The following is a 25,780-nucleotide window of genomic DNA, read 5'->3' on the forward strand; positions in this document are numbered from 1 at the left end:
CCTCTGCGACAAATAACTAATCAGTCGCTAAGACATGACAAGCTTTTATCTAAAAACCTTCGCATAAATTGAGGCATGGATCGTGGCCACACATAGTGCGGCATGTGAAAGAGAGAAATGTATTGGTGAGCTGCGAGTCGCCCTTCGGATCGCCGTCACTAGAACTACCCACTGCATTGGCTAAAATTGCTTTCATATTGTTTTGATGGATTCAGTCTCTTCGTTAAATCCGCCTTACACCCAGACACGTTAGTGTATGAGTCGCGCGTCAAGGAGCTTGACTCCTAGGCCCATTGTTCACATTCGATATCCTAGCGGGGCGGCATGACCTTCGCAACTAAATCCAATTGAATACAAGCTTCAGGCCGGCACTTAAGGTTGTATGCTAAGACGCGTGTTGCTGATGAGCTAAGCACTAGCCGAATGGGGAAAGACATGGAGCTTTGTTGGCAACGGGCCGATCGATGAAGTATGCGATTGTTTGGACGTGTATCAGATAGTTGACCGAGCCAGACTGGCGGCTTCCTTACGTGCGTACAGCGGGAGAATTCATGTATACCTGGCCGACACGATTAAAAAACAAGTGTACATAAAGACAGTATCGGGCGAGCAATAGAGGACAACTTTCATTGGCTATCACAGCAGCCTTGCTACGTCCCTTTGTTTGTCAAGCCCTCAGTTTCACATTCCAAGATGACTATCACAGCAGAGAACAAGTTAGAGTACCCCCAGGGTCAACTCTTCGTGCACGCCATCGAGGAGAAAGCGCAATGGATACCGAACAACATGTACATGCGTTACGCGCCGGATGACTGGTTACACAGGGGTTACAAAACGATTACATGGAAGCAATACGCAAGTGCCATCGATAAGATGGCTTTCTGGTTTGACGAGCGGCTTGGTAAAGCAGTGGATTGCGAGACGGTTGCTTATTTCGGGCCCAACGATCCACGGTATGCCATCTTGATACCATCTGTTGTAAAGCATGGACGGAAAGTAAGTGTCAAGTCGTTCGGTGTGACCTCACGGCTAACAGCCTCCGTATTTGCTAATTCCCGATGGACGGGTGACCAAAGAGGGGCTTGCGGGCTTGATTGCAGCAAGTAGTTGCAAAGTATGGCTCTATCCAGAAGACGATGCCGCAGGGCCGTTGGTCGACATAGAGTCAGGCTTGAAGCTATGTGCTTTGCCGTCGCTTGAATGGATGCTTGACAATGAAGGGCAAAAACGGTATCCATATGACAAAACGTTTGGAGAGGCCAAATGGGATGAAATCGTCATCATCCATACATCAGGCACTACTGGTAATCTGTCTGAAACGATCTGTTATCTCACAAGCTCACTTCTCTTTAGGCGAACCCAAGCCTATTTTTCACACAAATGGCATGTGGAGCGGATTAGGGAATATGCCCATACTGAGTCGAAGACACTGGCCCCGCGGCATTGAGTACGAAAGCTGGATCGGGAAGACGTCTCTCAATCCATGTCCACCGCAATGGATAGCCGGCTTACATGCGATGGTTTTGAGCCCGCTTTTCCTGGACAGTCCCTGCGTCATGATGCCCCGGGACGAAGTTTCCCTGACTCCCAACCTGTTCAAGAAGATCATTTTGATGAACAGAATTGAAGGCATTAGATGCCCCCCATTCACTATTAACAGCCTCTACGCGGACCCAGAAACTCGACAAATGCTGAAGTCACTGGACTTCATTGTGTATACTGGTGCACCCTTGGATCGAGCGATTGGAGACGACCTTTGTCAGCATACAAGATTGAGCCCGATGATTGGCTCCACGGAAAATGGAGATCAGATTGGCCTTCGACCAGTCGATAGAAAGCTCTGGTATACCCATGACTTTGTTCCAGAAAATGGTCATAGGATGGTGCCTTTGGACGCAGGCTCGGACGATCTCCACGAACTCATATTGGAGCAGGTTGGAGATGGGCGTACTAATCCTTTTCAAACAAGCTTCTGGAACACAGCACATCGTTTCCTGGAGCGGATCGAAACGAAGGAGCTCTACAGGCCCATCAAGGACTCCGATGGCCGCACGCGGTGGGCGTTTTCTGCCCGCAAAGACGACTTGACGAAGCTGAGTTGGCTGGCAAAGTTCCATGCGCAGGATATTGAAAGACGTATTCTGCAACACCCAGACGTACAGAATGTGCTGGTAGGTGGGGAAGCCCGGCCTGCGCCGTATGTTATCGTTCAGGCAAAGGAAGGTGTGCTGGACGGAAAGAGCGAGGTGCAGCTACTTGATGAGCTTTATGATGGCGTGGTTGCTGCCACCAATAAGGCTGATCTGAATGAGATCAGAATTCCTAGGGAAACGGTTATGATTGCGAAGAAAGAGAAGCCGCTCAAGGTCAGCTTGAAGCAGTTGGTCCAGAGGAAGGCTGTTGAGCAGGACTATTCGGAGGAAATTGAGCAAGCATATGTGCGGCTGGAGAACAGCAGGAAGCCTTAGGCCAATCAAATGATACTTGACCTCTCCAGCAGTCGATGCTTCTTCGTGACATGTTGTTTGGTGTGGTGTCTTGAGTCGAGTCAGCCGAACCTAGATGCCTAGGAAGGCGCGTCTGGCAAAACGCGCTAACGGCATGAACCTCGGCATGGTCAGTGATGATGTCGGCCGTTGCGGTTGAGTTACTCCGCATTTCACGAAGGAGCGCCCATAAACCTTGAGGTGTCTTCTCAGCTAGAAGATTAAAATCCCTGGTTTATTTTCCAAGTGAACGCAATATTTTGAGTATAATGTCTTCCTCCAAGCGCATCGATCAGATTGCAGGCCATCTCAACTACCCCAAGGGTATGTTGGCTGGCCAAACCGCCATTATCACTGGTTCAGGTCAGGGAATCGGCGCCGAGGCTGCGAAGCTGTTTGCGAAGGAAGGAGCGAAGGTCGTAGTTGCCGATGTAGATGCCAGTAAGTCAATGCAGTCGCTGCATGCAAACACGGGCTGATGATAGTGTAGAGAAGGCAGAATCGGTAGCTGCGGAGATCAACGAGTCTGGTGGCAGCGCCCTGGCTGTCGCAGGCGATGTGCTCGACGACGCCTACATCAAGACGCTTATTGCAAAGGCTGCTGAGTTCGGAGGCGGCAAGATCCACATCATCGTGAACAATGCCGGCTACACATGGGATGGCGTCATACACAAGATGACGGACAAGCAATGGCACACGATTGTCGACCTGCACGCGACAGCGCCTTTCAAGATTGTGAGGGCTGCGGCGCCATACTTCAGAGTCAAGGACGGCGAGCCGAGGAATATCATCAACATTTCCAGCACAAGTGGTGTGAACGGCAATGCTGGACAAATCAACTACGCGCTGGCGAAGGCGGGTGTAACCGGCATGACCAAGACCATTGCGAAAGAGTACGTCTCCCCCCTCTCCCTCGAATGTATTTCCCTCTAACGTATCTTCAGATGGGGCCCTCAATTCGGCGTGCGCTCCAACACAGTAGCCTTTGGACACATCCAGACACGGTTGACGGCGGCGAAGGAGGCTGGCGCATTCATTACCACGCCCGACGGCGAGAAGGTAGCGCTGGGGATACCGCAGGCGCAAAAGGCAGGCGCAGGGCAGGGCCAGGAGCACATGGACATTCCCTTGAGGAGACCAGGCACGGCGACCGAGGCCGCGAGTGCCGTGTTGGCGGTTGCGAGTCCGCTGTTCAGCTATGTAAACGGAGAGACGATCAAAGTGACCGGAGGGCGCGGCATGTAGAAAAGTGTATGCCTCGTGCGACAATTGACAAACTTCCTTGCAAGCTCAAACACATGCCGTGGTGATGGAGTCGCAAAGATGGTCAGCTATGGTTTCAACTACCAAGATCTTGGACAGGGTCTCGGCACCCATGTTCCGCTCCGCCATCCCCAGATGCTGGATGCACATCAGCCACCTGCATCCGACAAGACGCAGCCCCTCGTCCGCCTTCTTCTTGCCTGTATTGATATAGTTGTCGTCGTTCCTTATACCCGTCCACCATGTACATGCCCAATCGATAGCCCATCCACCCAATTACCATTCAAAGCATACGCGTACGCAGCATTCGCTTCCTGCGGACTATTCGCCGCGGGCGAGCGAGCATCCCTTACCACGACACCGCGCACCACGTGGACGACGACACCCTCACGTGGTTTTAGCTCGCCATGAGCGACGAGAAACATGGCTACGTCCGCGAGCCATCTCCGCCACCCATCCCCACATACGACGAGGCAACTTCCTCGCGCAACGCCCCTGCGCGCCTCGGACCCAACGAGACCAGCGACGATGCCGAGCGGCAAGGCCTCCTGAGCCCGGATGTGCGCATACAAGCCGACCCGCGCAGGCGCAATGGATACTACCAGGCCCCCTCGGTACAGTCGGTCGACGACGATGGCGACTCGGATCTCGGGAGTCCGGTGCGAGAGAGCCAGGACGAGGACCTGCGCCAGACCATGGAGGAGATGGACATTCTAGATCCAGAGTCTGCTGAGGAGGGGCGCTCGAGGCGGAATCGATCAAGAGGCAGGTTCTCGAAACGCTTCTACAGCATCAGACATTCCCTATCGAGTTGGAATATGCCGCGAATACCCTGGCCCAGCTGGCGTCCCAACTTCAGCGCCATGACGGACCACATACCGACGATACCAGAAGAATACAAGCCGGGATGGTCGATTATCGCGCGATTGTTCGGTCTCATACTGATCATCGTCCTGGTATACCTGCTGGTCGTCAGCGAGGTGGTGCCCATGGGCGGAGGATTCGGCACGCCATTCAACCCCGAGTGGGTGCGTTCGACGGCTATGGAGAGCGTCGAGAGCTGGCGGATTGAGAAGAATCTGGAATACATTACAAGCTACGACCACATCGGGGGCACCGAGGGGAGTTATGTGCTGGGGCAGTGGATCGAGGGCAAGTTCAAGGATGCGCACATGGACACATATACCCACGACGAGTACGTTACACATTGTGAGACGTCACAAAGGATCACGCTAACTAGTGCAGGTACTACGTATACATGAACTACGCGAAGAAGGGCGGACGGAGGGTCGCCATCGTCGAGCCACAGGATAAGAAGTGGGAGGCCAAACTCGAAGAGCCGTCCGTCTTCAATCCTGCCAAAGCGCAAACGCCCGCCTATCATGGCCTATCTGCGACGGGAAACGCCACCGGGCCTTTGATATACGTCAACTACTGCGACAAGAAAGACTTCAAGCGATTATGGGATAGCGGGGTGGACGTACAAGGTGCGATTGCGCTCTGCCGATATTACGGAACACAGCCAGATCTATCAATGAAGATCAGGGCTGCGCAAGATGCTGGGGTTGTGGGTGTCTTGGTATATTCAGATCCAGCAGATGACGGCTTCAAGAAGGGGAACCCCTGGCCAGATGGCAAGTGGCGGCCTGGAGACAGTGTGCAGCGAGGATCCGTCGCACAGACAAACATGATTATGGGAGATGTGCTCACGCCTGGACTGCCGAGCTTCAAGAAGGTGGAGCGCATGCCCCGAGACAAGAACCCGGCCTTGCCAAAAATCCCAAGTCTACCGCTCTCGTGGAAGGATGCGCAGAAGCTGCTCAAGTCGCTCAAAGGCTCAGGCGAGCAATTGCCAGATGAATGGATTGGTGGTGTACCGGAAGTTGGCGAGCACTGGTATTCTGGTCATCCAAAGACTTCGCCAAAGGTGTTTCTGCAAAACGACCAGGATGAGGTCGAACAACAGCGGATCACTAACGTTTTCGGGTCTCTCAAGGGCAGCGAAGATCCGGCTAGCAAGATCATAATCGGCAACCACCGCGATTCCTGGTGTTTCGGTGCAGCAGACCCTGGCTCTGGCACGGCTGTCATGCTCGAAGTTGTACGTGTACTTGGAGAGTTGCGCTCTCAAGGATGGCGACCGCTCCGCACAATCGAATTTGCGTCCTGGGACGCTGGGGAATACAACAGAATCGGCTCTACCGAGCATGTTGAAGCCAACGTACAAGCCCTCCGAGATAGCGCCATCGCCTACCTGAATGTCGACGTCGGTGTAACGGGTGACAAGCTGTGGGCCAAAGGCTCTCCGATCTTCCAACACGCCTGGACGCGCGTGCTCGACCGACTTTCCGACCCCCGGGAGAATAAGACTATGAAGGAGCTGTGGGAGACCTCGGACTCCAAAATTGGTAATCTAGCTGCTGGAAGCGACTACGTTGCTTTCCAATCCATCGCTGGTACCTCCTCACTCGACTTCGGCTTCACCAGCAAAGAGGGTCAATCAAACCCCATTGCGCGCAGCTGCTACGAGACTCTCTCTTGGATGCGCAAATACATTGACCCCGGTTTCGCTTACCACGCCGTGCTCGCCCAGCTCTGGGTTCTTCTCATCCTCGAGCTTGCTCAAGAGCCCATCATTCCTATGAAGATTGATGACTACGCCCGCGCTCTGCAGGAAGAAGGCCAGCAGTTGTTGGACTGGACCGAGAAGAAGAGCGGTGGTGGCGAGTACGACATTGAGATGTTCCAACCTCTGGTCGACAGTCTGAGCATGTTCAAGAAGAAAGCAGAGACGTTCGGTCGGTGGGAACAAAGTTGGTATAACCAAGTCTATGCCACTGGCGGCTTCGAAAGTAGTGGTGTCACAATACAGAGGGTAGGCCACAATGGCAGGATCGCGGGTTTCGAAACAGACTTGCTTGATCTTGCGAGGGGAAAGGACGACAAGGGGCCGCATGGTGTAAGTTCCTCGCCTCACCGATATGTGAGATCATCATTGACTAATTCATGAACAGCTTCCCAACCGCGACCAATACAAACACGTCGTCTTCGCCCCGGACCTCAACAATGGCCTCGAAGCCAGTGTCTTCCCTTTTGCACGCGAAGCAATCGAGAAAAAAGACTGGGATACCGCATCCAAAGCCATCAAGAAGACGGCTGATATATTGAACCGCGCGAGCGACAGGCTCGGCTAAGATATGTGTGTATATGTACAGCAGAGTTGCATTTCCGCGGTGTTTGGGCGTAGCAGAAGACTGGCTGCATAACTTATTGGGTCAAGGATATATCTCATATTTAGTGCCGGGCCTCGGCTTTTTCATATGGGTGTCATATTTATCTCTGTTTGGTGAGCGTCTTGATGACCGCTAGCTAAGAGACTGTTTGTTGGGCCATCTTTTCACGTGCTTGTGCTAGCCCGACTCTGTCCACGTCTATATAAATCTATTATTTGTGCTCTTCTGCTTCAATTACCTTATTTCGCCATCTTCATGAACAAAAGGCATGCAGACCTTCACATGTCGGCGAAATATCCTGTTCTTTCCAAAATATATTCGTTTTCTGCATGATGGCTTCTCATCCACGCGCTCAATATTCCAAAAGGCGGCCTAGGCGTCGGTCAGTTCTTCTGTGCGCGCCTCACAAAAAGCCACATATCACGCATGCATGTCCCTCTTCCCTTGTTTCAGAAAGTCGAACATGAGTAGCTGTACGATCCTCTCAAAGATCTTCAATCCTACCAATGTATCAATCTGGGTCTCTCTGGCTTGTACTTGGGCGGCAATGAAATGTACAGTAAACTTGGCTCATGACGACCGACTGTCTCGTCGTTCTTGACAGTGTTCAAGCATCAAAAATCCATGCGACAAAGTGATGGATTTCGTGGACTGTCGTGTTCAAAGATCGGAAGCAAGTACTCATGTCCGCCCTGTCTCCGTCTCTTTCGTGGTGCAAAACGTCGAATTCCAGATACACTTCATCTGTTATCTCCCATCGCCTACCGTTGCTCAAAAGCGAATCAAAATACCTCCTCCGATTTATGGATGCCTCGGCATGTTCTCAGAAGACCGATGCAAATTTTGATGCAAATGTCAAAACACCTGGCTTTCGAATCTATGGTCTTTGTTGCCTGTCGCGGTCTTCGCAAGGTTTCATGATTCATGTCAAAGCTGGCAGCTATTTCCGAAGGACGATCTTGAACTATATCCGAAGAGGAATAGAGTGTGGTGTGAGTGATATATAAGTCGTCTGCCTGCTCGATACCCAACTTATACCATCATCCTCGTCGTCTATGGGTATCCAGAAACTGATGAGGTTCGCTGGATGTCTGCTTCCTCGGGAATCTTTTTTCTAAAAAGCCATAAGAGATAGCATGGCGCTTCTTCTCTCAAAGATGATGAGACTGACCTTATGGTTCTCCTGTTGTCCCGCAACCCTCCAAAAACTATCGTCATACCCGACATGTGTGCTTCGGAACCGGAAAAGTGTTCAAACATATGTATGACTCTTTGCGCGATACAAAACTTCAACACTTCTCACTTCATATCTCGAAGAAAGTCAAAACCTCTTTACCAACACGTCATGTGCGGTCTCTCAAAACATAAGCAGTTTAGATGAATGGTGGATCCTGCCGCTTCTTCGATTGAGGGAACACAGGCACTTTCTTTGAAGAGAGCCGTTCCTCATTTTTTTGCCTGGTGTGCTCTAATTGGGCTGACGAGCTTTACTAAAACGCGAGATACGCTGGCGTATGATCCAGAGGCTTGGGCTGTGTTATCCCTGTTCAAACGTCCAAAATCACAGTCGCATATCTAAGCGTCCTACAACTTTGAACAGGCTGGCTCATTCCCTAAATTGAACACCTTACTGAGCATGGAGCCGGACACATCTTTCCATAATATTCCCTAGGCGTGTCAATAACTTGAGATCAAAGGTCGCTACAATATTGAGTTGACAGTCGTGTGCCACTGGATTGTTAGATACGGACTCAAAACTTTTGCTTCAATTCGTGATTTGGGTCATGAGCTGCCAGAACAGGCCAAAACAAAAGACTCGTCTTCCCTCTTTGCTCACAACTTTCTCTGGGCTCAAGTTCTCGATCTGAGCGGAAGTAGCCCCTCCACGATTCAACAAGGTATGAAGAGGCGTCCGCAGGACTGATACACCTTCAATTTTGTCAATATCGCATTGAAAGAACTCTCCAAAAGAGTTAGAGCAGACAGTCATGTTGTTGCCCCTAGCTCGGCAATTAAAAATTTCGCTTCTACCAGGACATGTTCGCAGCTGGGCTTGGTTGTACTCAATAAAGAATGTCGGACCTGCAGTCATGGCCATCCTTAACTATTATTACCTGTCTCCATCTGGGGAGTAAGCAGAAGCTGGCGAGATTGCGGGGTAGAAAAAGCCTAGCCAGGTGGGAAAAGAAATGCGTGGCGGTCCTGAGCAATAACTGGCAAAAGACGGCTACATGTTTCCTGTCTCTTGCATGGCTTACACCGTACAGTGGCATCCTTCAAAAGAATCCCACGATTCTAGGCCTGGAGGAGGTATGCCCATCGCTTACATGCCGAGAAGCTGACTACAATGACGCTTCGTTAAATCGCAAGGCGCGGGTGCCAGCTCCGAGAACGATACCAACGATCGACGATCGAGTAGCATCCGAACGTTTGGCGGCGCATGTTGTGTGTCGCGTACTGGTGTGCGACAGCGGCTTCGCGATAGTATGTCAGTAGTATGAACCTCTGTCGGCGCAATCTCTTGCTGTGTGAAGCCGAAAGTCTGTCTCATGGGCTCGAGCTCGCTTTCCTGGCGAGGAAAGCAGCAACCTCAAAAGTACCGGGAGCCCGTAGATCTGGTAGCAGGGTCAACGTGCGAGTAATGATGGTGCAAATCTCCACGTTCTTCCACGTTGTGACTGTGTGAAGCGAAGCCCATGTCCCAGCTGAACACTGCCGCGGCTGCAACCGAAAAACGTGGAGTCAGGTAGGCGCTAACGACGCTAAGTGGCTGCTAGCTGTCACTCATCAATCCTTCAGCGGCATCTCGGCCGCGCCGACAAACTTCTCATAACAACATCGGCGCGTGGACAAAACAACGCACTGGTCAGTCCTGCTGTTCTGTCATCGCTTGCATATGAGTTCGAGTCCTTGTTCTACACATACCTGAGCGCTGCGCTGGCCAGCACGCCACCACAGGACGCCATGGAACTTCTAGATTGACCAAAAGAGCTTTTATAAAAGAAAACATGAAGGATCTCGCCAGGTACCGGTCTGAGGTGCCGCTAGCCGATGCGCTGCACAACACATCTCTCGCTTCGAGCGCAACTCATCCGGTGAAAATGAAAGCGCTCTGAATTCGATACAGCCATCAAGCCCAAAACACCTCATCGCGTTAGCGTTCAGCCCTAGCACCCCTGAGCAAATCAGCCCACGCAGCGAAGAGTGCCGCTTGGGATATTCGACTATTCTCACTCGCACGGAAGCTCATCCGCTGACTAGACAAAACACCAGGCCCATGATGCCAAGTCTCGTGGCTTGCGTTGCTGGCCTCGGGAAAGTTGTAGCGTTGCTGCATTTGTTCGATGAACAAGCCACCAGCTGAAGTTTCAGCACAATGTGGATTTTTGGAAGGCTAGAATGGCTCGACATGGGAAACTTTGCTCGCTTCTTTGCTTGGGGAAATAGATGACAAGGTGGTGTGATGGTTTGTATAAGGAGACTGATGCGCCGCGATGGTGTTGAGGTGTAACTGCATCCTCCAGGCGCTACAAATACGCTCACACTCGTTTTAGTCTATCGCAATTAGCTGAACGGCATAACACGTTGACGTACATCCATACAAACCTCTTCCAATCATTGTCACCGCCCTCTACAGCATCGGTCAACCACATCTCAGCCAACGCCAACCACCATCTTTCGATCGCAATGTCAGGACCGTCAGGTAAACTCGGCGGTCTTTCCACCAGTGTCGTCGCCATCATCGCTGTCGGTGGTGTAGCAGGCCTGCTAGCCCTCATTGTCGTTACGTCTCTCATCTTGGACATACCAAAGCGTATGAAGCAAAAGAAGAACACTGGCCTCATGGCACCAGAAGAGATGGAGAAGAAGAGTGTAGAGATTGACGACGCGGAAAAGGGTGCTATCAAGCAAGCGACAAGAGAGATATCAGTTCAATCCCCGAGCTTGTATTCAAGCACATATATTGCTCGGCCAGCGTCGCCAGAGTGTCAATGCGCCCACCCATCGATAGTCGTACATCCCTCGCCAGTCTATTCGAATACCACAACGTTAAGATGAGTTTATCGGCACTACATTTAATGTTCTACGACACCTTTCTGTGGATACTTTATCCATTCGCACACGTCTACACCGCCCGGGTGGGACCGGGTCAGAGGCCATTTTACATTCCAAGGTTACCTTCGGCGTTAAGACCTGGAATGTTCTTATAACCTTTCAAAAAAATTGTTCAGATGAGACGAGAGCGTCACGGCCGGAAGTTCGATACCCTGTTTGATGGATGTTCGGAGTTAACTGTTATCACCGTTGGGTAACGCAAGGCTGCGTGTCATGATACTACGTGAAAGCCCCATACACCATGGTCTAATCCTACTTGAGTACGATTATCGGACACTCTGTAGTATACAAAGCAGATTGTTCACTTATGTCACTGCGTTTCGGGACATCATTCGGCCGAATTGCATGTGTTACACAACACCTGCATGATCGCTTCCATGCAGCACGGTAGATTGCAACTGTCCACAATTGCTCGGCGTCAGCACTTACGATAGTAATGAAGAAACCAAAATCACTCATCAAGAAAGAAGACCATTATTGTTCGTCGAAACCTCTATGATCCGTTCAGACGTGCAATGTTGACACGCTGCGCAGTACGCACCTGTGCAGGCTAGTGCGAAAGGTCGTCGGTCTTTCCGTAGCGCGCATCTCACGACAATCTTATGATGGAGCGGGATTAGCACTGTGTTAACGCATAGCATCGTCAGCGCAAGAAGTCTTCGGTAATAAGCGCTAACCAGGCGAGGCCACCGTCATCCTCGACGTTGCCCAGTTGTGTATCTAGACCGGACGACTTTTCGCCCTATCAAGGCAGCAGTCATGGCCGCTCCGAAACATGCGGGTGCGACTACACGGTACTACCGCTTACTCACGCATGATAAGATGTGGAGATATACTCAGCAGGTATAAAGACTGAGTATTCTTTGCACATCAAAGTCAGCAATTGAACCAGAACGCACGAGCAACAACATTCTGAAGTCTTATCACAATCTTACTGCACTTCCAATACCTCCCATATCCACAACGTTGAAGCATCATCCAAGATGGCGGACTTCAAGCCGTACAGCGAGCAGCCCGAGCTCCACGCCAAAGCACCCTACCGTGCCGCTATGCTCACGCAACCTGCAAACCTCAAACAAGCCCTCAAAGACGCCCAGGCAGATGCGAGCAAGACCCTCATGGGCATCGCGCAAGGTATCCCAAGCACCTTCGTGACCAAGTTGATTGCCTCCACTAAGCCGGATTTCATCTGGATGGATGTTGAGCACGGCATGTACAACCGGTTGACGTTGCACGAGTAAGTTTTCTTCGATCCAATTGCGACAAGATTTTGAGAACTTGAATGTGTATAAGAAACCAAAGCTGACCTTCACGATAAAGTTGCATTCACGCCGCTCAGCATCATTCCGAGGGTAAATCAATGGTCATCTGCCGCGTACCCAAGCATGATGAGCTGAGTCTCACTACCGCCCTCGACGCAGGATGCGCCGGCATCGTCATCCCCCATGTGGAGAGTGCGCAAGAAGTCCGCGACTTCATTAAGGAAATGTACTTTGGCGGTATGTCCCCCATATCTTTACCATCACCACCTATTCTGACACAATATGTCTTTCCAGGCGGCAAAGGCCATCGTTCATTCAGCCCCTGGACATTCACACCAGGCTTGACGTCATCGCTCTACCCTAACGACCCCTACAACGTTCAAACCGCCAACAACCACGTCTGCCTCATCCCCCAGATCGAATCTCTGAAGGGCCTTGAGGCCTGCGAGGAAATTGCCGCCGTTGAAGGCATCTCTGGTCTCATGTTTGGTCCTGGCGACTACATGATTGACGCTGGCATGGACATCCATTCATTCATGAACGGAAATCCCGATCCGAAATTTTTCGAAGCCATGGGGACGTTCAATGCTGCGGCTGCCAAGTATGATCTGCCTATCTTTGGGTACGTATATCGCATGTTACTTCATGTTGGACCAGACGGCTGACGGGTGCTTTAGTGGTGTGATGGGACTGGATCAGATACCCATGGCTATCCAAACTGGTATGCGTGGTATCGCAGTGCAATTCGATGTCTGGGGCACTACACGGCTCTTTGCGAGTTCTTTGGAACAGGGCTGGAAACATGCCAAGAGCTTTGAGGGAAATCCGAAGCCGAGTATGGCGAACGGACAGGCGAAGCCGGCCGAGTAGCTAGAGGCTTACGACTGCTATCAGAAGAGAGGCATCTCATCTTTCCCCTATGACTTTCGCCCGCCAGCAGTATTCCGTGATGCACAAGGCTGTAGACATCAGGCTGCGGAGCTCAACCCCGATGAGTAATTCTTCCAACATCTTATCCGAGAGAGCACCCTCATTGGTGAGGCCTCGCTAGGTATTACTAGATCCGGTCCCTGGCTGTCCAAAGGCTGAGGTTTTATCGCTATTATGAGAACAGGCACCAATTATAGGAAGAAGTGTAGTAGTTGGCTGAAGTGAACGGCTGGTGTGGTGTGGGGGCCGTCCGAGAGAGAAATGGTTATCCTCTCGACTTGCGCCTTGCCAGTCTCTTCATCTCCTCGTCCGTTCTTATCGTGTGCATCGACGAGGCAACTTCAGACTCGTCGGTATTTTGTTTACTGCGCGCGTTCAGGCAAACGTGGCTCCAGATCCCTACATTGCAAAAATATGTCCCTCTTTCTCTCCGCGTTCATCACGACGCAAAGGTTCAGCTCGACTCTAGAGACCGTCCCGATCACTGTTGTCTTCCCTTCCTCATATTATGCTTCCTCTTCAACATCCATTGCAACAACAATCCCAGCTACACAATCTTCAGTGACACCTTCCTCATCCGCACTTCCACCACCAAACACAATGGCGCCAGCTTCAACCTCTCCCAACACAGGCTTATCGAGCGGGGCAATCGCCGGCATCAGCATCGGAGCCATACTTGGGGTTCTTCTCATCGCAGTCGCCGCCTTCCTACTTGGAAGACGCAGCTCTACTCATCGGTCATCCGCAAGCGACCTTGTTGTTACTGAACGCGATGTTCCGATAGGTGGATACAAGGCAGAATCGGACGGACAGGGAAGAGCAACAGTGGAGCGTGAAGGACGAGGCATTGCGCGGTGGTGGAGCAAGAAGTTCAGCAAGAGTGTGAAAACAAGGGCTTTGGACGAGGCTGAACCACGAGACTTCTCGGCTGAAGAGGCTAAAGGTGAAGGCCGTGTGCGACAGGTACGGGTGCGAGATGAGGATTTGCCAGAGTTCCGTGGGGTCTGAATGTCTTTTCTGAGAAGTTTGTTAACAGTATTGAATCAAGCACGTTTCCCAGTCGCTCCTCCATCGCTGTTGCCACTGTGCATGACCATCGGAACACGCGAGGTGAGCAGTGGTATATGGTAAGGATAGATCCGAGTTTACCGTAGTGCTGGGCGACAATCCTGAAAGCGATCGTTGCAGCGCACCCCAAAAGAGGATATAGATCTTCCTGTCAGGTTAGGCGTCCGATGTGACGAGGCTGAGCGTGCTCCGCATCTTGTGAGTCTGCCAATCAGCCTTACCGGTTGGCAGGGCGGTTCCTCGCGTGCATGCACTTTTCCTGAAGCGGCTAGCTCAGTGCTACTCCAACGAGAGAAGGATGGACATAGCCCTGAATTGCCATCACTGTGCTGTGATATAAGTAGAACGAGTAGATCGTCTCGCATACGTATTTAGTGCTTACTGCCTTGCCTTGACACAAGATCAATAAGTATACGTCAGAGCGGAACTGTAGATCAAGGGATTATACCCATCCCATCTTCATGTCCTTCCCAACTTCAGTATCGATTTCAGATTGCGAAAGAGACTCATCCGGAAGCTTAGTCTGTATGTCTAATCCAAGTAGCGAGTTCGGTCAGTATGCCTGCCTCCCTCACACATTTGAGTCTCTAATATGACGCCAGATGCCAACCGAAATGATGCGAAAGACACCTTCGGTGAGTCCGACCTCTGAGTTTGCAGCCGTTTAATTTGACTGACATCAAATCAGACAAAGCTGTCGACGCGCAACAGAGGATGATCGGCATTGGTGTGGGTGTCGGAGTAGGACTATTTCTTCTCTTCGCCGGCCTGGGTTTTTGGGCTTTCCGACGACACAGCAAGAAACGCTCGCGACAGATCAACCAGCAGGCGCAAATACAATCGGCTCTGATGCAACCGAGGATGCAACAGACGGATCCGACACAGTCCTGGATGAGGCAGGGCCAGGAAGTGGACGGCATGGCATACAGGAGTGAGGTCGAGGCCCAGGACAAGCAGCCTCAGTACCAGTCACAACACTACCAAGAGATGAACGCGAATCCGTATGGGAGCCAGTTCCAGGGTGGTCCAATGGTCGAAGCGCAGGGAACGCGGGATCCTCAGGAAATGGCGTTGAACCAGAGGCCGCCGCAGGAGATGCCGGGGAACGGGGCTTTTGGACAGCGCTGACCTAATTAACGTTATAATTGTATCGATTGACCGACATTGACATGTGATGCGACATATAACAACATGCTACATAGGTCGCAAAGTTCCAAGTTTTTGACGGTCAAGAGTTTGGATGAGTCCAGCCTGTCGCGTCTGCCAGGTTCGCGTCGCGGGAGCCATGGTCCGTGCATGACCAGCCATCACCCAACCACCACATTTCCAGCCCTCGAGAAATTGCGCAGCACGACAGCAGCTATGGATCTAATAAACGAATACCTACATCGTGGTTCCCACACTGTCCTCTGCCAGCGCATACCCACACTGAAGCCGTGCTCAACACGTGTACACGACTATCAACGGCGCAGTCAATAAACCATCCCAATCCTTTCGATACCATGCTTCTCAACGCTCAGACTATGGCTCTGGCCGCTTTTTTCTCGACACTGGCTACCGGACGGCCTTTGGACTCGTCGAAGCCCCGCGAGATTGTCCCACGCAACAAGAGCTATTCGGTTGTCAATGTTGGTGGAGACGCCTCGACCCCGGTCGCAACAGCCACTTCGGTGATCAAGACGACGAAGACAGTCGAAGTCGTCGGTCCGGCACACACTGTCACCCAAGAAGTCACTGCGACTGTCGTCCAGCCTCAGCCGGCGCCCGCGTCGACATCTAGCTGCAGCTCGAGCAGTGTGTTGAAGTCGTCGTCGTCATCGTCAACACCCACACCAGTCTCGTCTACTCCTACGCCAACACCTACATCAACATCATCGGTCAAAACTACATCAACTCCCGGCCCATCGGTTCCTTCGCCAACATCAACTGCAACACCGACGATCTCGAGCTTGTCTTCCAGCAGCATCTCAACGCCAGTCGAGACGCCGAAGCCAATCTTCGTCACGGTCACGCTCTCGCCAGACAACGGCCCCACGGAGTACTATGACGATGGCATGTGGCACACGCATTACCGCGTAAAGACGTTCGAGGCCGCTGCAGCTGTCACCGCGGCGCCATAGCTAGCTGCATGATGTCTGCGGTCCAGGCTTCTCTGGTGTTTTTGCTTTGGCGGTAGACTGGCTCAACCCGCCTGTTCCTTTCTCCCTGTGTTTTACGATATACGAATAATGGCCGGAAGCCAGCCTAGTACGGCGAGGAGTTATATTATGAAGATTAGACACGTCTGTGAGACGAATGCCCATGTACCAATAGATTAAATAATAGATGCATGCACAACCCCAAGTTTTGACGCGGCAGAGTGATAGTGGTGAAGGCTGTGATGACGCAGGTCGAAGGGGAGCTTGCATCCCTGCGTGCTTGGCGAACGGTTACACCCAAGGCGGCGGTGCGTATCCACGACGAGCTCTCCACACCCCCGGACGATCCGCCTCTCTCGCTCACAATGGCGTCGCCGCCCCCCGTAGAAGACCAGGCCCGGCTGCTCGAAGATGCCCTGGCCGTGGTGCGCCAGCAGACGATGCTCATGCGGCGCTGCCTCGAGACGCCGGGCAAGCTAATGGATGCGCTCAAGTGCAGGTACGCGCCGACAACTCTAAGCTCCGAGGGCCCCTCTGGTGATGTCTTGTCGTGCTAATGACCCCCATGATAGCTCGACTCTCGTGTCGGAACTGCGCACCAGCAGCCTCGGCCCCAAGCAGTACTACGAGCTGTACATGGCCGTCTTCGATGCCCTGCGCCATCTCTCCGTCTACCTGCGCGAGAACCACCCCGTCAACCACCTCGCCGACCTCTACGAACTCGTCCAGTATGCCGGCAACATCATCCCGCGCCTGTACCTCATGGTCACCGTCGGCACCGTCTACATGGCCATTGAGGATGCGCCCGTCAAGGAGATCATGAAGGACATGATGGAGATGAGTCGCGGCGTCCAGCACCCCATCCGCGGCCTCTTCCTGCGCTACTATCTGGCCGGCCAGGCTCGCGACTGCCTTCCGTCGGGCGACAGCGAGGGGCCCGAGGGTAATCTGCAGGACTCCATCAGCTTCATCCTGACCAACTTTGTCGAAATGAACAAGCTGTGGGTGCGCCTGCAGCACCAGGGCCATTCCAGGGAGCGCGAGCAGCGGACCAAGGAGCGCCAGGAACTGCAGCTCCTCGTGGGCAGCAACTTGGTCAGGCTCAGCCAGCTGGTCGACTTGGACAACTACAAGAAGATCCTCAACCCGCTGCTGGAACAGATTGTGCAATGTCGCGATGTCTTGGCCCAGGAATACCTCCTCGAGGGTATGTATCGGATTGCCGACCTCAGGATCTCACTAATACGCGGCAGTTGTCACCCAGGTCTTCCCGGACGAATTCCACCTGCACACGCTCGACCAGTTCCTCTCCGCCGTCGCACGCCTAAATCCACACGTAAATGTCAAAGCCATCGTAGTCGGCCTCATGGATCGATTGTCGTCGTACGCGCAGAGAGAAGCCGAGTCGGAAAGCCCAGAGCAGCGCAAGAAGACGGAAGAGGAGTCAATAGCACAACTCATGGAGCAAATGCGGATAGCAAAGGAAAAGAAGGCCGCCGAACCCGAATCAGCGCCAGCGCAGCAGAACGGAGACGCAGAGGAACCCTCAGAGACGCAGCCAAGCACCGAAGAAGACTCCGAAGAGGCATCGAAACCCGCAGAGACCTCCGCCGAGAACGATGAGACCCCAGCGACCGAGACAGACGGCGATATCGAGAAGAGACGCGGCATACCGAACAATGTCAAGCTGTTCGAGATCTTCCATGAGCAGGTGCAGACGCTGGTCAAGATGCAGCGGCTACCAATACAAGATACGATTGGGCTATTAGTTTCGCTAGCAAACCTTGCCTTGTACGTTCCAGCACACTTTCTGGTATGGCGACGATACTAATATTCACAGGAACATCTACCCCGAAAGACTCGACTACATCGACCAAGTCCTGACGTTTGCGAATCAAAAGGTCGCCGAATACGCCAACAGCGCCGACCTGCACTCGCAGGCAACTCAAAGCCAGATCCTCAGCCTCCTCCTTTCGCCGATCAAGACCTACATCTCTCTCTTTACCGCACTCGCATTACCCAATTTCATCCCTCTGCTACATTCACAACCATACCCGACTCGGAGAGCCGTGGCCGGCGAAGTCGCAAGAAGTCTGATGCGGAATCAGACCTACATCGCATCCGTGGAGAATCTCGAGAGTGTGCTGGAGATCTTGAAGGTTCTCATTCGGGAAGGCATCCAGCAGGCGCAGGGATACCCAGGAGGACCGATTCAAAGACGGGCACAGGAGACGGAAGAGACGATAGAAGAGCAGGGATGGCTCGCGCGGATAGTACACCTTATTCGCGGCAAGGACAACGATATTCAATTCAAGGTGAGTTCAATTAACATGCAGACTATAGTACGTACTAATAACTCCTATAGCTCCTTCAAGCCGCACGCAAGTCCTTCGCCGAAGGCAACGAGCGCGTCAAGTACACATCGCCCGCCATCATCACAGCATCACTCAAGCTCGCACGGCAGTACAAGAAGCGCGAACACTTCGAAGACAACTGGCAATCACAATCATCCGCTCTCTACAAGTTCATGCACAGCACACTGTCGACACTCTACACCCGCGTTACTGGCTCCGCAGACCTATCCCTCCGCCTCTTCATCGCCTGTGGTCAAGTCGCAGATCAGAACGGTTTCGAAGAGGTCGCGTACGAGTTCTTCGCACAGGCATTTACAATATACGAGGAGGCAATCAGCGACTCAAGAGCCCAATTCCAAGCTGTATGCGTCATCGCGAGTGGTCTACACACAACGAGAAATTTCGGCAAGGAGAATTACGATACCCTAATTACGAAGTGCGCGTTACATGGAAGCAAACTGCTCAAGAAGCCGGATCAGTGTCGCGCAGTATACCTCGCAAGTCACCTGTGGTGGGCGACTGAGATTAGGGCATTGGGTGAGGAGGACCCCAAGAACGTGAGTAGATCCAATCCGACTTTCAAGAAACCAGTACTGACTGCTACAGCTCTACCGCGATGGCAAGCGAGTGCTTGAGTGCTTACAGCGTGCTCTCCGTGTAGCTGACGCATGCATGGATGCCGCGGTCTCAGTCGAGCTCTTCGTTGAGATTTTGAACAGATACGTCTACTACTTCGACCAAGAAAACGATGCTGTAAGTTGCCATCTTGCAAACTCCGAAGCTTTTCTAACGATTACTAGGTCACGACGAAATACCTCAACGGTCTCATCGAGCTCATTCACTCCAACCTACAATCCAACGAAAACGCCTCTTCGCTCGAGAACCCAAGGAAACACTTCCAGCGCACCCTGGATTACATAGCGAGTCGAGAATACGAGGGTGTGGTTACAGCGGCAAAATAATGTTAGTGGGAAACGGAGATGCGGCGTCTGTTTTGAGTTGGAAGTCCTTGTACGACTAGATGGACATGGATATCGCACGCTCGTATACCAAGTACATAGTTTGGGAAAATGGAGAATGCTAATGAAGCCAAATATGTTGTAACATTGCACGCATGTGCCAAGCGTCTTCATATTCACTTGCAAGCAATATGGTGATGATCACCATCGGGACTATACGCAGCATCTGCCAATGCGCTAGGATGTATTCAAACTATCTCTACGCCTTTCTACTCTGTCACCCTGGGAACTCGGTCTTTTCTCCAAAAATCACCAGAATCCACACAATGGAGTTGCTCGGTGCCATCATTGCCTCAAAACACAACCAACCAATTCTATGGCTTTTTCTGATCCGCCCAACGTTACTCTTGTATGATCAGCAACTACCCTAGAAGAGGAAAAATTGTCTTTGTTTCTTCTCTCCAAAAACCGCGACTACCATTCATGTTGGTCGCTATCGTGTTTTTTACATGAGGTACTATTCTGAAACGAGTTTCGAACAATCGGATGTTGGTGGTTGTGGTCGCGATTGCTGTATGCATTGATTGAAGCCGTGATTAAAAAAACGAAAGCAACCATGGACATGAGTTTGGACTTCTGGTGGACTGACTTTACCAGGAAACAGTCTTATAGTAATTGATGGACTGCTAGGAGGTTTAGCTGGAGTACGAAAGATGTCATCCCCGCTTTCATGGCTGGGAAGTCTTCTATACTTTACCATTTCATCTTCATCCCCAAAAACTACTCGATGACGACGTATGCGTTTCGCCGGTATTCCTCCAAATTACATCGAAGAGAATGACATGGATTTCCTTCTTCGTGTGGACTTCAGCCCCTGTCTCTCAACTGGTATCCAAGTGGATTGATGGTGTGCCTTCAGGCTTTCTCAAAACTGTTAACAACGGCCTACATGGGCCTTTCTGTGGCTCTTCATTATTTCAGAAGCTTCTACAAAAGAAAACTGCTTAAGTTGCAACAAAAGCCAAGGGTTGAACTCTGATGTGACATTTGAACCCAACTGTGGCAGACAATGAGAACAAAAAGCATACATGTTGATATGATGATCAGGTGGGAGGAAAGGCTATCGAGACCTGTATCCAATATGAGAAGCGAGGAAAACGAAGGACCTGTCGCTATAGTGCTGTGGGGCGCATCGAGAAATGTATAGGTTCGGATCTGGCTTTCTGGTTCTTTCTCCTCGCATCAATTCAGCCCTTATTCTTCTCAAAAAAAAAAAGATACACCAAAGCTATGGGAATGTGTCTAGTCTCTCTATTCAAATCAAGCGTGAAACCTTACGATGTAGTTCATCGATCTCATTATCGGGGTGTGATGGAACTCAATTACGGTGGAATGTTGATGCAGAGCAGGGCCACCAAACGCGGTCAGGTAAATCTATATAGTGATCATGATGGAACTCAACCTGCTACACATATTCATTCTAAAGCTTATATGAAGCTGAGGTGTCCTTCTACAGAGCTCGAAACCTTAGGCCATGGTCATATCAGGCAGCGCTCCCTTGTAAAACTCGCTACGGCCTTCAAAGTCGAAATCCAAACCCACACATCCAAATTCCACCATCTTCTTGTCGAAGTTCTGGTAAGTATACTCAATGAACATGTCGATACCTGCATTGAAGTCAGCACAAATACACCTCAATCCACAATCCAACTGCAGCAAGAAAGAGAACTCACCACACCCGGCACCGCCAGCGGTCCAAATCTCCGCGCCATCAAACCAACCCTCATCAACAACCCACCTACGATCGACCCACTCCGTCCCAGGAAACATCTTCTGCGCCATGCCCAACATGACCCTATTCGTCGTAGCCTTCTTCCCTTCCAACACCCCACTTCTCGCCAACCACATACCCCCCGTGCACGTGGTAAGAATGACCTTCGTCTGCTTGCTCGCCTCTTTCAGGAACACCAGACTCTCTTCGTGGACAGTCGCAGGGTTCGGGCCGCCGAGGAGCAGTATATCGAGGTCACGCGGAGCGGTTGCGTAGGTGTGCGTGGGTCGCACGTACATGTCTGGTGTTACATGGGCAGGGTCCATGGTGGAGGATATGTAGAGGAAGGTCATAGGAATGGCGTGGGGTGCCATGGACGCGAACTGTGGGTTCATGGCTATGATCAGGTTGATGGTTTGGGGTGTGAGGTTGCCGAGGAGGTCGAGGCCGGCGAGGTCTGTCATTTGCGTTCCTTCGTATAGAACGCCGACACGGATAGGAGTTTGGGTAGAGGACATTGTTGCTGAACTGTGAAGGTTGAGATAGAACTGAAACTGTGATGCTGGTTGGTGGTACGGAAAGTTGCTCACTGCCTTCAACTACTTTATACATATCTACTCACTTCGGAATTTGAACGCATCGGATGAACTCTCAATTTCCGGTCCGCTGCAGCTTCCTACATGATATTGCATACGTACGATACTCAAAATGTCTGCGGACTGTATTTAGCGTCACGAACGAATGGTGGTTGCAAGAATGTTGCTGCCTGAAATATCGGGTGGAGACAAAGAACCGGAGCGGATATGTGTGATGCGCCGTGCCGTTAGGCGACCAGCATGATAAATTCAATTTAATAGCACTAGACGCCTAAGATCATTGTATAGGAAATACTCAGGATTGAGTTGTAAGTATGTACAATAAGGGAAGCGTCCAGAGAGTGGGACGATATGTGGACCAATATGCGCGTAGCGTACCATATGTACGAGATGCTGCAGACGCCGGTCAAAACAAGAATGTATGATGGTCAAGCCATTAGAGATTAAGGAAAGTCGTGAGTTCGTGGGTATTGCTCAAAGAGACGAACCCTATCTGTGCGGTGCCTCTGAGCTGAAGCGACGGAATTCCTCCCTCGCGAGTTCTTTCTCTCGCACTTCGGAGCTTGTTGCGCTGCTATTATCATTACTGTACTTTGAACTTGTCTGTCGAGTAAGATCGCAAGAAGCGGGAGTCTTAGGTTCGTCCGATCCCGCGACTGAGGTGGCGCGTGTTCGCTGGAGTGATGCGTCTCGGATGCGAGTGGAATCGCCACTCATGTGGTTCAACAAGGAGATAATTTCGAGACTAGGAGTTCTTGTCGGTCCAGTTCGGTGAGCTGGTCTTGATGACTCGGAGGGCTTCTGGATCGGGAGTTCGGGGATCTCTTCGATAGCAGGGGTTCTTGCACCCTGAGAATTGGCGCTGTTTGCGCGGCTGCGGATGACCTCTGTCTGCGGGAAACTAACGCGCTTCCTGGTCTTTCGGGATGGCGAGACACTTCCACTTTTAGACGGCATAGTAGGAGTGTAAACCGGTACTGACGTTTTGCGATGAGATCTCGGAGGTGGGGTCGAAGGGTTGGCTCTACGTCTGTCACTGTTTGATTCCAGCCTGGCCAATGCGTCGGTAACCGCATCGCCTACATCAAACTCATTCAATTGGTGATGTTCAAGCTCGTATGTCTGTTGTTGCGGGGTGCCCCGACGCGATGGCGGATTTGTATGCTCCAGAACAGAACTTGCACCCGGCGGTGGCGTGGAAGCTGGCAATGGCCATTCAGCAGGCAGTTCTGGAACTGGCGGCACATTGATATCAGGGCGCGAAGCCTTATCGTTTAGTGTTGTCTTAGATGAGGCTGCGAAAGAAATGGTAGTGTGGCGGCTTCTCGATGAGTCGCCCGAGAGACGCTTGACCTTCCAGCTACCTGTGTTGTCTACTTCTAGAGTCGAATGAGGGTATTGTAGTGAATCAGCCAGTGTCTGGGTGTCTTCGAACACGGAAGACTGGTATCTGTGTAGCGTTTGACTTGAGTCGTTGGGGTGGGCCATCGGGTGAGCCAGAGTGGGCGGGGGTACGGTAAGATTCTTCTCGTTCTCGTCGTGCAAGTCAACGCGGCTCCTGGAGTAGTCACCTGACTTCCTGGCCCCATTTGGCACGTAGAAACGTAGGTCGACGCGAACCACTGCAAACATGATGATGACGAGGATCTCAGTGACAAAATTGAAGCAGTAGAAGCTTCCCTTGGTCAGGTACCACGGCAGCTTGATGACGTCGCGCTGTACATCAATCAATGGGGTTCCTGGAATCCAGGCCAGAACGCAGCGGAAGATCTGCCCGATGGAGAGAACAGACACCGAGATGAGGAGGATGATGATGTTGTACCTCAGTCGACCAGCGCCAAACTTCTCGACTTCTGTCCTAGGAACGAGGAGCGAGATGCCTACTAGGATAGCTGGCGCAAAGCAGAATATCGTAAAATATGTCTGAGCGAGGACGAATAGGTCGTGGAAAGCAGTAAGCTTGCTTTGGTCGCGTGTGAAGAACTGCCAGATCTGGCTTATGATGAGCATAAGTAGAGTGGCTACCAACAGAACCAGTCCGCCTCGGTGAAAAATGCGGTACGGCGTTGACCATCCTAGGCGCGCATGCTGGGAGCGGACAATGCGTTGGACAAAGAACCAGTTCACTCCGTACAAGATGATGGTACCGATGTAGACGAAGATATTGGCCACGATGGCGAGTCCGATGTTCCTGGGATAGTTGGCCCACGCTATCCGCAAGGACATGGTGATGATTCTAATCTTACAGAGACCTGCAATGTGTTAGCCGTGCGCATACTAGTCAATGGGAGTGAAAGAACTTACCGAGTATAGCGCCATTGAAGATGAACTTGTGCCCGCGATGCTTGTTACCCTTAAAGATCTTGATGTGGATGACGCCAAAGATCAGGTAGAGTATGAGAAAGACGATGGCGAGAGGTACGTCAGGCACAATGGCAGGGGTTCCACCCAGGCCGGCATTGAGAGGCGCATATGGAGGGCCTCGACTGGCTTGCCCAGAAGCTCCAGACTGACCATGGTTAGTTGCGCGTAGGAGGAGGCTGGAATTGACATCACTCACTGGAGGTCCTTGGGTTCCTTGCTGCGACATCTTTGCCCGTTTGATGTTGGACGTATGAAACGTTTGCTGCAGAGGAGGTTGGAGAGAACCAAAAAGCTCTACCTGGGAGGCGGGAACGAGGTGGTGTATATCAGGTTCTACTGCCACGCGACTGATGCAGTCTAAACGGTAGTATGCATCGCTTAGAGCAGAGCAGCGGCTGACCCAGATAAGCAAACTAGATGACGACTATGCAATAACCATACCATGTTCAATCCAATTGGATGGACGGTCGTTCCATACGACGTGCCCGGCCTATCCGCAGCCGTGCCTAGACGTGGCAGCACAAGGCCTCACTGGATTGGGGCTACCGGCTTCTGCGGTGAGTGGATACCTACCGCACCCGTGGTACGCGAGCGATCTTTCCGCAGATCTAACGTTTGCTATTCTCAACGCATAGTATGCTTTTTCTCATTCAGTCTCCTTTCTGCGGTGTATAGATGTTCTTGCATCTTGAAGAATGTACGACATGTTTTCCATGACCAAGAACACTGCTTACATTGCGCCGCAGTCAACTGTGCCTCAATAAGGTGCCTTCATGTTGACGTTATCGACGGCTGACGGTAGTACCGGGTCTCCTCAGTGATGCCGGAGATCAGCAGAACGCAGTTCCTGAGTGGATGGTCGGCGAAAACGTCAAACGAGCTCCGACCCAGATGAACCCAAACCGGGACAGGGCACTGACTTGGGCACGGTGCTAAATGATGCGTCCATCGGGGGGTTTTGCAGAACAAAGGCCGACCTGCTTTTGTCCCGAAATAGACGTCGCATGTGAAAGCCTAGAGGAGGCTGAGAGATAAGGTGTCGCACTTGCATAAAGGAGCGAATTGGGCGTGTGTCAAGCTAGGGAAAAGGAGCAGTTGAGGTTGAGAATGGATATCTTGAGGTGTGGTGTGGTGGATGGCAGCTACCCCAGATTTTCGGAACGGTGAAACTGATCGGAATGATGCTGGAGCTCGACGTTGCGTGTGTCCAACCACAACGTTCAGCACATCGTAATTTCGG

At 51.7% G+C, this 25,780-nt stretch overlaps 10 protein-coding genes across 10 annotated transcripts; 7 read left to right on the forward strand and 3 right to left on the reverse strand.

The window, feature by feature from the left end:
* Positions 1–693: 693 nt before the first annotated feature.
* J4E90_000943 (uncharacterized protein) lies at positions 694–2,468 on the forward strand (the record flags this gene model as incomplete). The annotated part of the gene is made up of 2 exons (XM_051430536.1): positions 694–953; positions 1,880–2,468. The coding sequence occupies 2 exons, from the start codon at positions 694–696 to the stop codon at positions 2,466–2,468; spliced, it is 849 nt and encodes a 282-aa protein (XP_051296023.1).
* Positions 2,469–2,755: 287 nt separating this feature from the next.
* J4E90_000944 (uncharacterized protein) lies at positions 2,756–3,731 on the forward strand (the record flags this gene model as incomplete). Its single annotated transcript, XM_051430537.1, has 3 exons — positions 2,756–2,927; positions 2,977–3,379; positions 3,431–3,731. The coding sequence occupies 3 exons, from the start codon at positions 2,756–2,758 to the stop codon at positions 3,729–3,731; spliced, it is 876 nt and encodes a 291-aa protein (XP_051296024.1).
* A 425-nt stretch (positions 3,732–4,156) lies between these two features.
* On the forward strand, positions 4,157–6,943 carry J4E90_000945 (uncharacterized protein; the record flags this gene model as incomplete). The annotated part of the gene is made up of 3 exons (XM_051430538.1): positions 4,157–4,944; positions 4,995–6,708; positions 6,764–6,943. 3 exons carry the CDS (start codon positions 4,157–4,159, stop codon positions 6,941–6,943), a joined length of 2,682 nt encoding a protein of 893 aa, XP_051296025.1.
* A 3,726-nt stretch (positions 6,944–10,669) lies between these two features.
* Positions 10,670–10,994, forward strand: J4E90_000946 (uncharacterized protein; the record flags this gene model as incomplete). The annotated part of the gene is made up of 2 exons (XM_051430539.1): positions 10,670–10,912; positions 10,959–10,994. 2 exons carry the CDS (start codon positions 10,670–10,672, stop codon positions 10,992–10,994), a joined length of 279 nt encoding a protein of 92 aa, XP_051296026.1.
* A 1,087-nt stretch (positions 10,995–12,081) lies between these two features.
* Positions 12,082–13,230, forward strand: J4E90_000947 (uncharacterized protein; the record flags this gene model as incomplete). The annotated part of the gene is made up of 4 exons (XM_051430540.1): positions 12,082–12,335; positions 12,419–12,597; positions 12,655–12,982; positions 13,038–13,230. The coding sequence occupies 4 exons, from the start codon at positions 12,082–12,084 to the stop codon at positions 13,228–13,230; spliced, it is 954 nt and encodes a 317-aa protein (XP_051296027.1).
* Positions 13,231–14,885: 1,655 nt separating this feature from the next.
* On the forward strand, positions 14,886–15,486 carry J4E90_000948 (uncharacterized protein; the record flags this gene model as incomplete). Its single annotated transcript, XM_051430541.1, has 3 exons — positions 14,886–14,910; positions 14,961–14,993; positions 15,047–15,486. 3 exons carry the CDS (start codon positions 14,886–14,888, stop codon positions 15,484–15,486), a joined length of 498 nt encoding a protein of 165 aa, XP_051296028.1.
* Positions 15,487–16,111: 625 nt separating this feature from the next.
* Positions 16,112–16,427, reverse strand: J4E90_000949 (uncharacterized protein; the record flags this gene model as incomplete). Its single annotated transcript, XM_051430542.1, has 2 exons — positions 16,112–16,399; positions 16,422–16,427. 2 exons carry the CDS (start codon positions 16,425–16,427, stop codon positions 16,112–16,114), a joined length of 294 nt encoding a protein of 97 aa, XP_051296029.1.
* A 434-nt stretch (positions 16,428–16,861) lies between these two features.
* J4E90_000950 (uncharacterized protein) lies at positions 16,862–19,812 on the forward strand (the record flags this gene model as incomplete). The annotated part of the gene is made up of 7 exons (XM_051430543.1): positions 16,862–16,995; positions 17,069–17,703; positions 17,750–18,287; positions 18,337–18,811; positions 18,862–19,407; positions 19,457–19,603; positions 19,651–19,812. The coding sequence occupies 7 exons, from the start codon at positions 16,862–16,864 to the stop codon at positions 19,810–19,812; spliced, it is 2,637 nt and encodes an 878-aa protein (XP_051296030.1).
* Positions 19,813–21,336: 1,524 nt separating this feature from the next.
* Positions 21,337–22,098, reverse strand: J4E90_000951 (uncharacterized protein; the record flags this gene model as incomplete). The annotated part of the gene is made up of 2 exons (XM_051430544.1): positions 21,337–21,476; positions 21,543–22,098. 2 exons carry the CDS (start codon positions 22,096–22,098, stop codon positions 21,337–21,339), a joined length of 696 nt encoding a protein of 231 aa, XP_051296031.1.
* A 567-nt stretch (positions 22,099–22,665) lies between these two features.
* Positions 22,666–24,766, reverse strand: J4E90_000952 (uncharacterized protein; the record flags this gene model as incomplete). Its single annotated transcript, XM_051430545.1, has 2 exons — positions 22,666–24,428; positions 24,481–24,766. 2 exons carry the CDS (start codon positions 24,764–24,766, stop codon positions 22,666–22,668), a joined length of 2,049 nt encoding a protein of 682 aa, XP_051296032.1.
* Positions 24,767–25,780: the final 1,014 nt, after the last annotated feature.

This window comes from Alternaria incomplexa, assembly GCF_024043165.1.
Source record: "Alternaria incomplexa strain BMP 0042 chromosome Unknown scaffold_1, whole genome shotgun sequence".
Taxonomy (NCBI): domain Eukaryota; kingdom Fungi; phylum Ascomycota; class Dothideomycetes; order Pleosporales; family Pleosporaceae; genus Alternaria; species Alternaria incomplexa.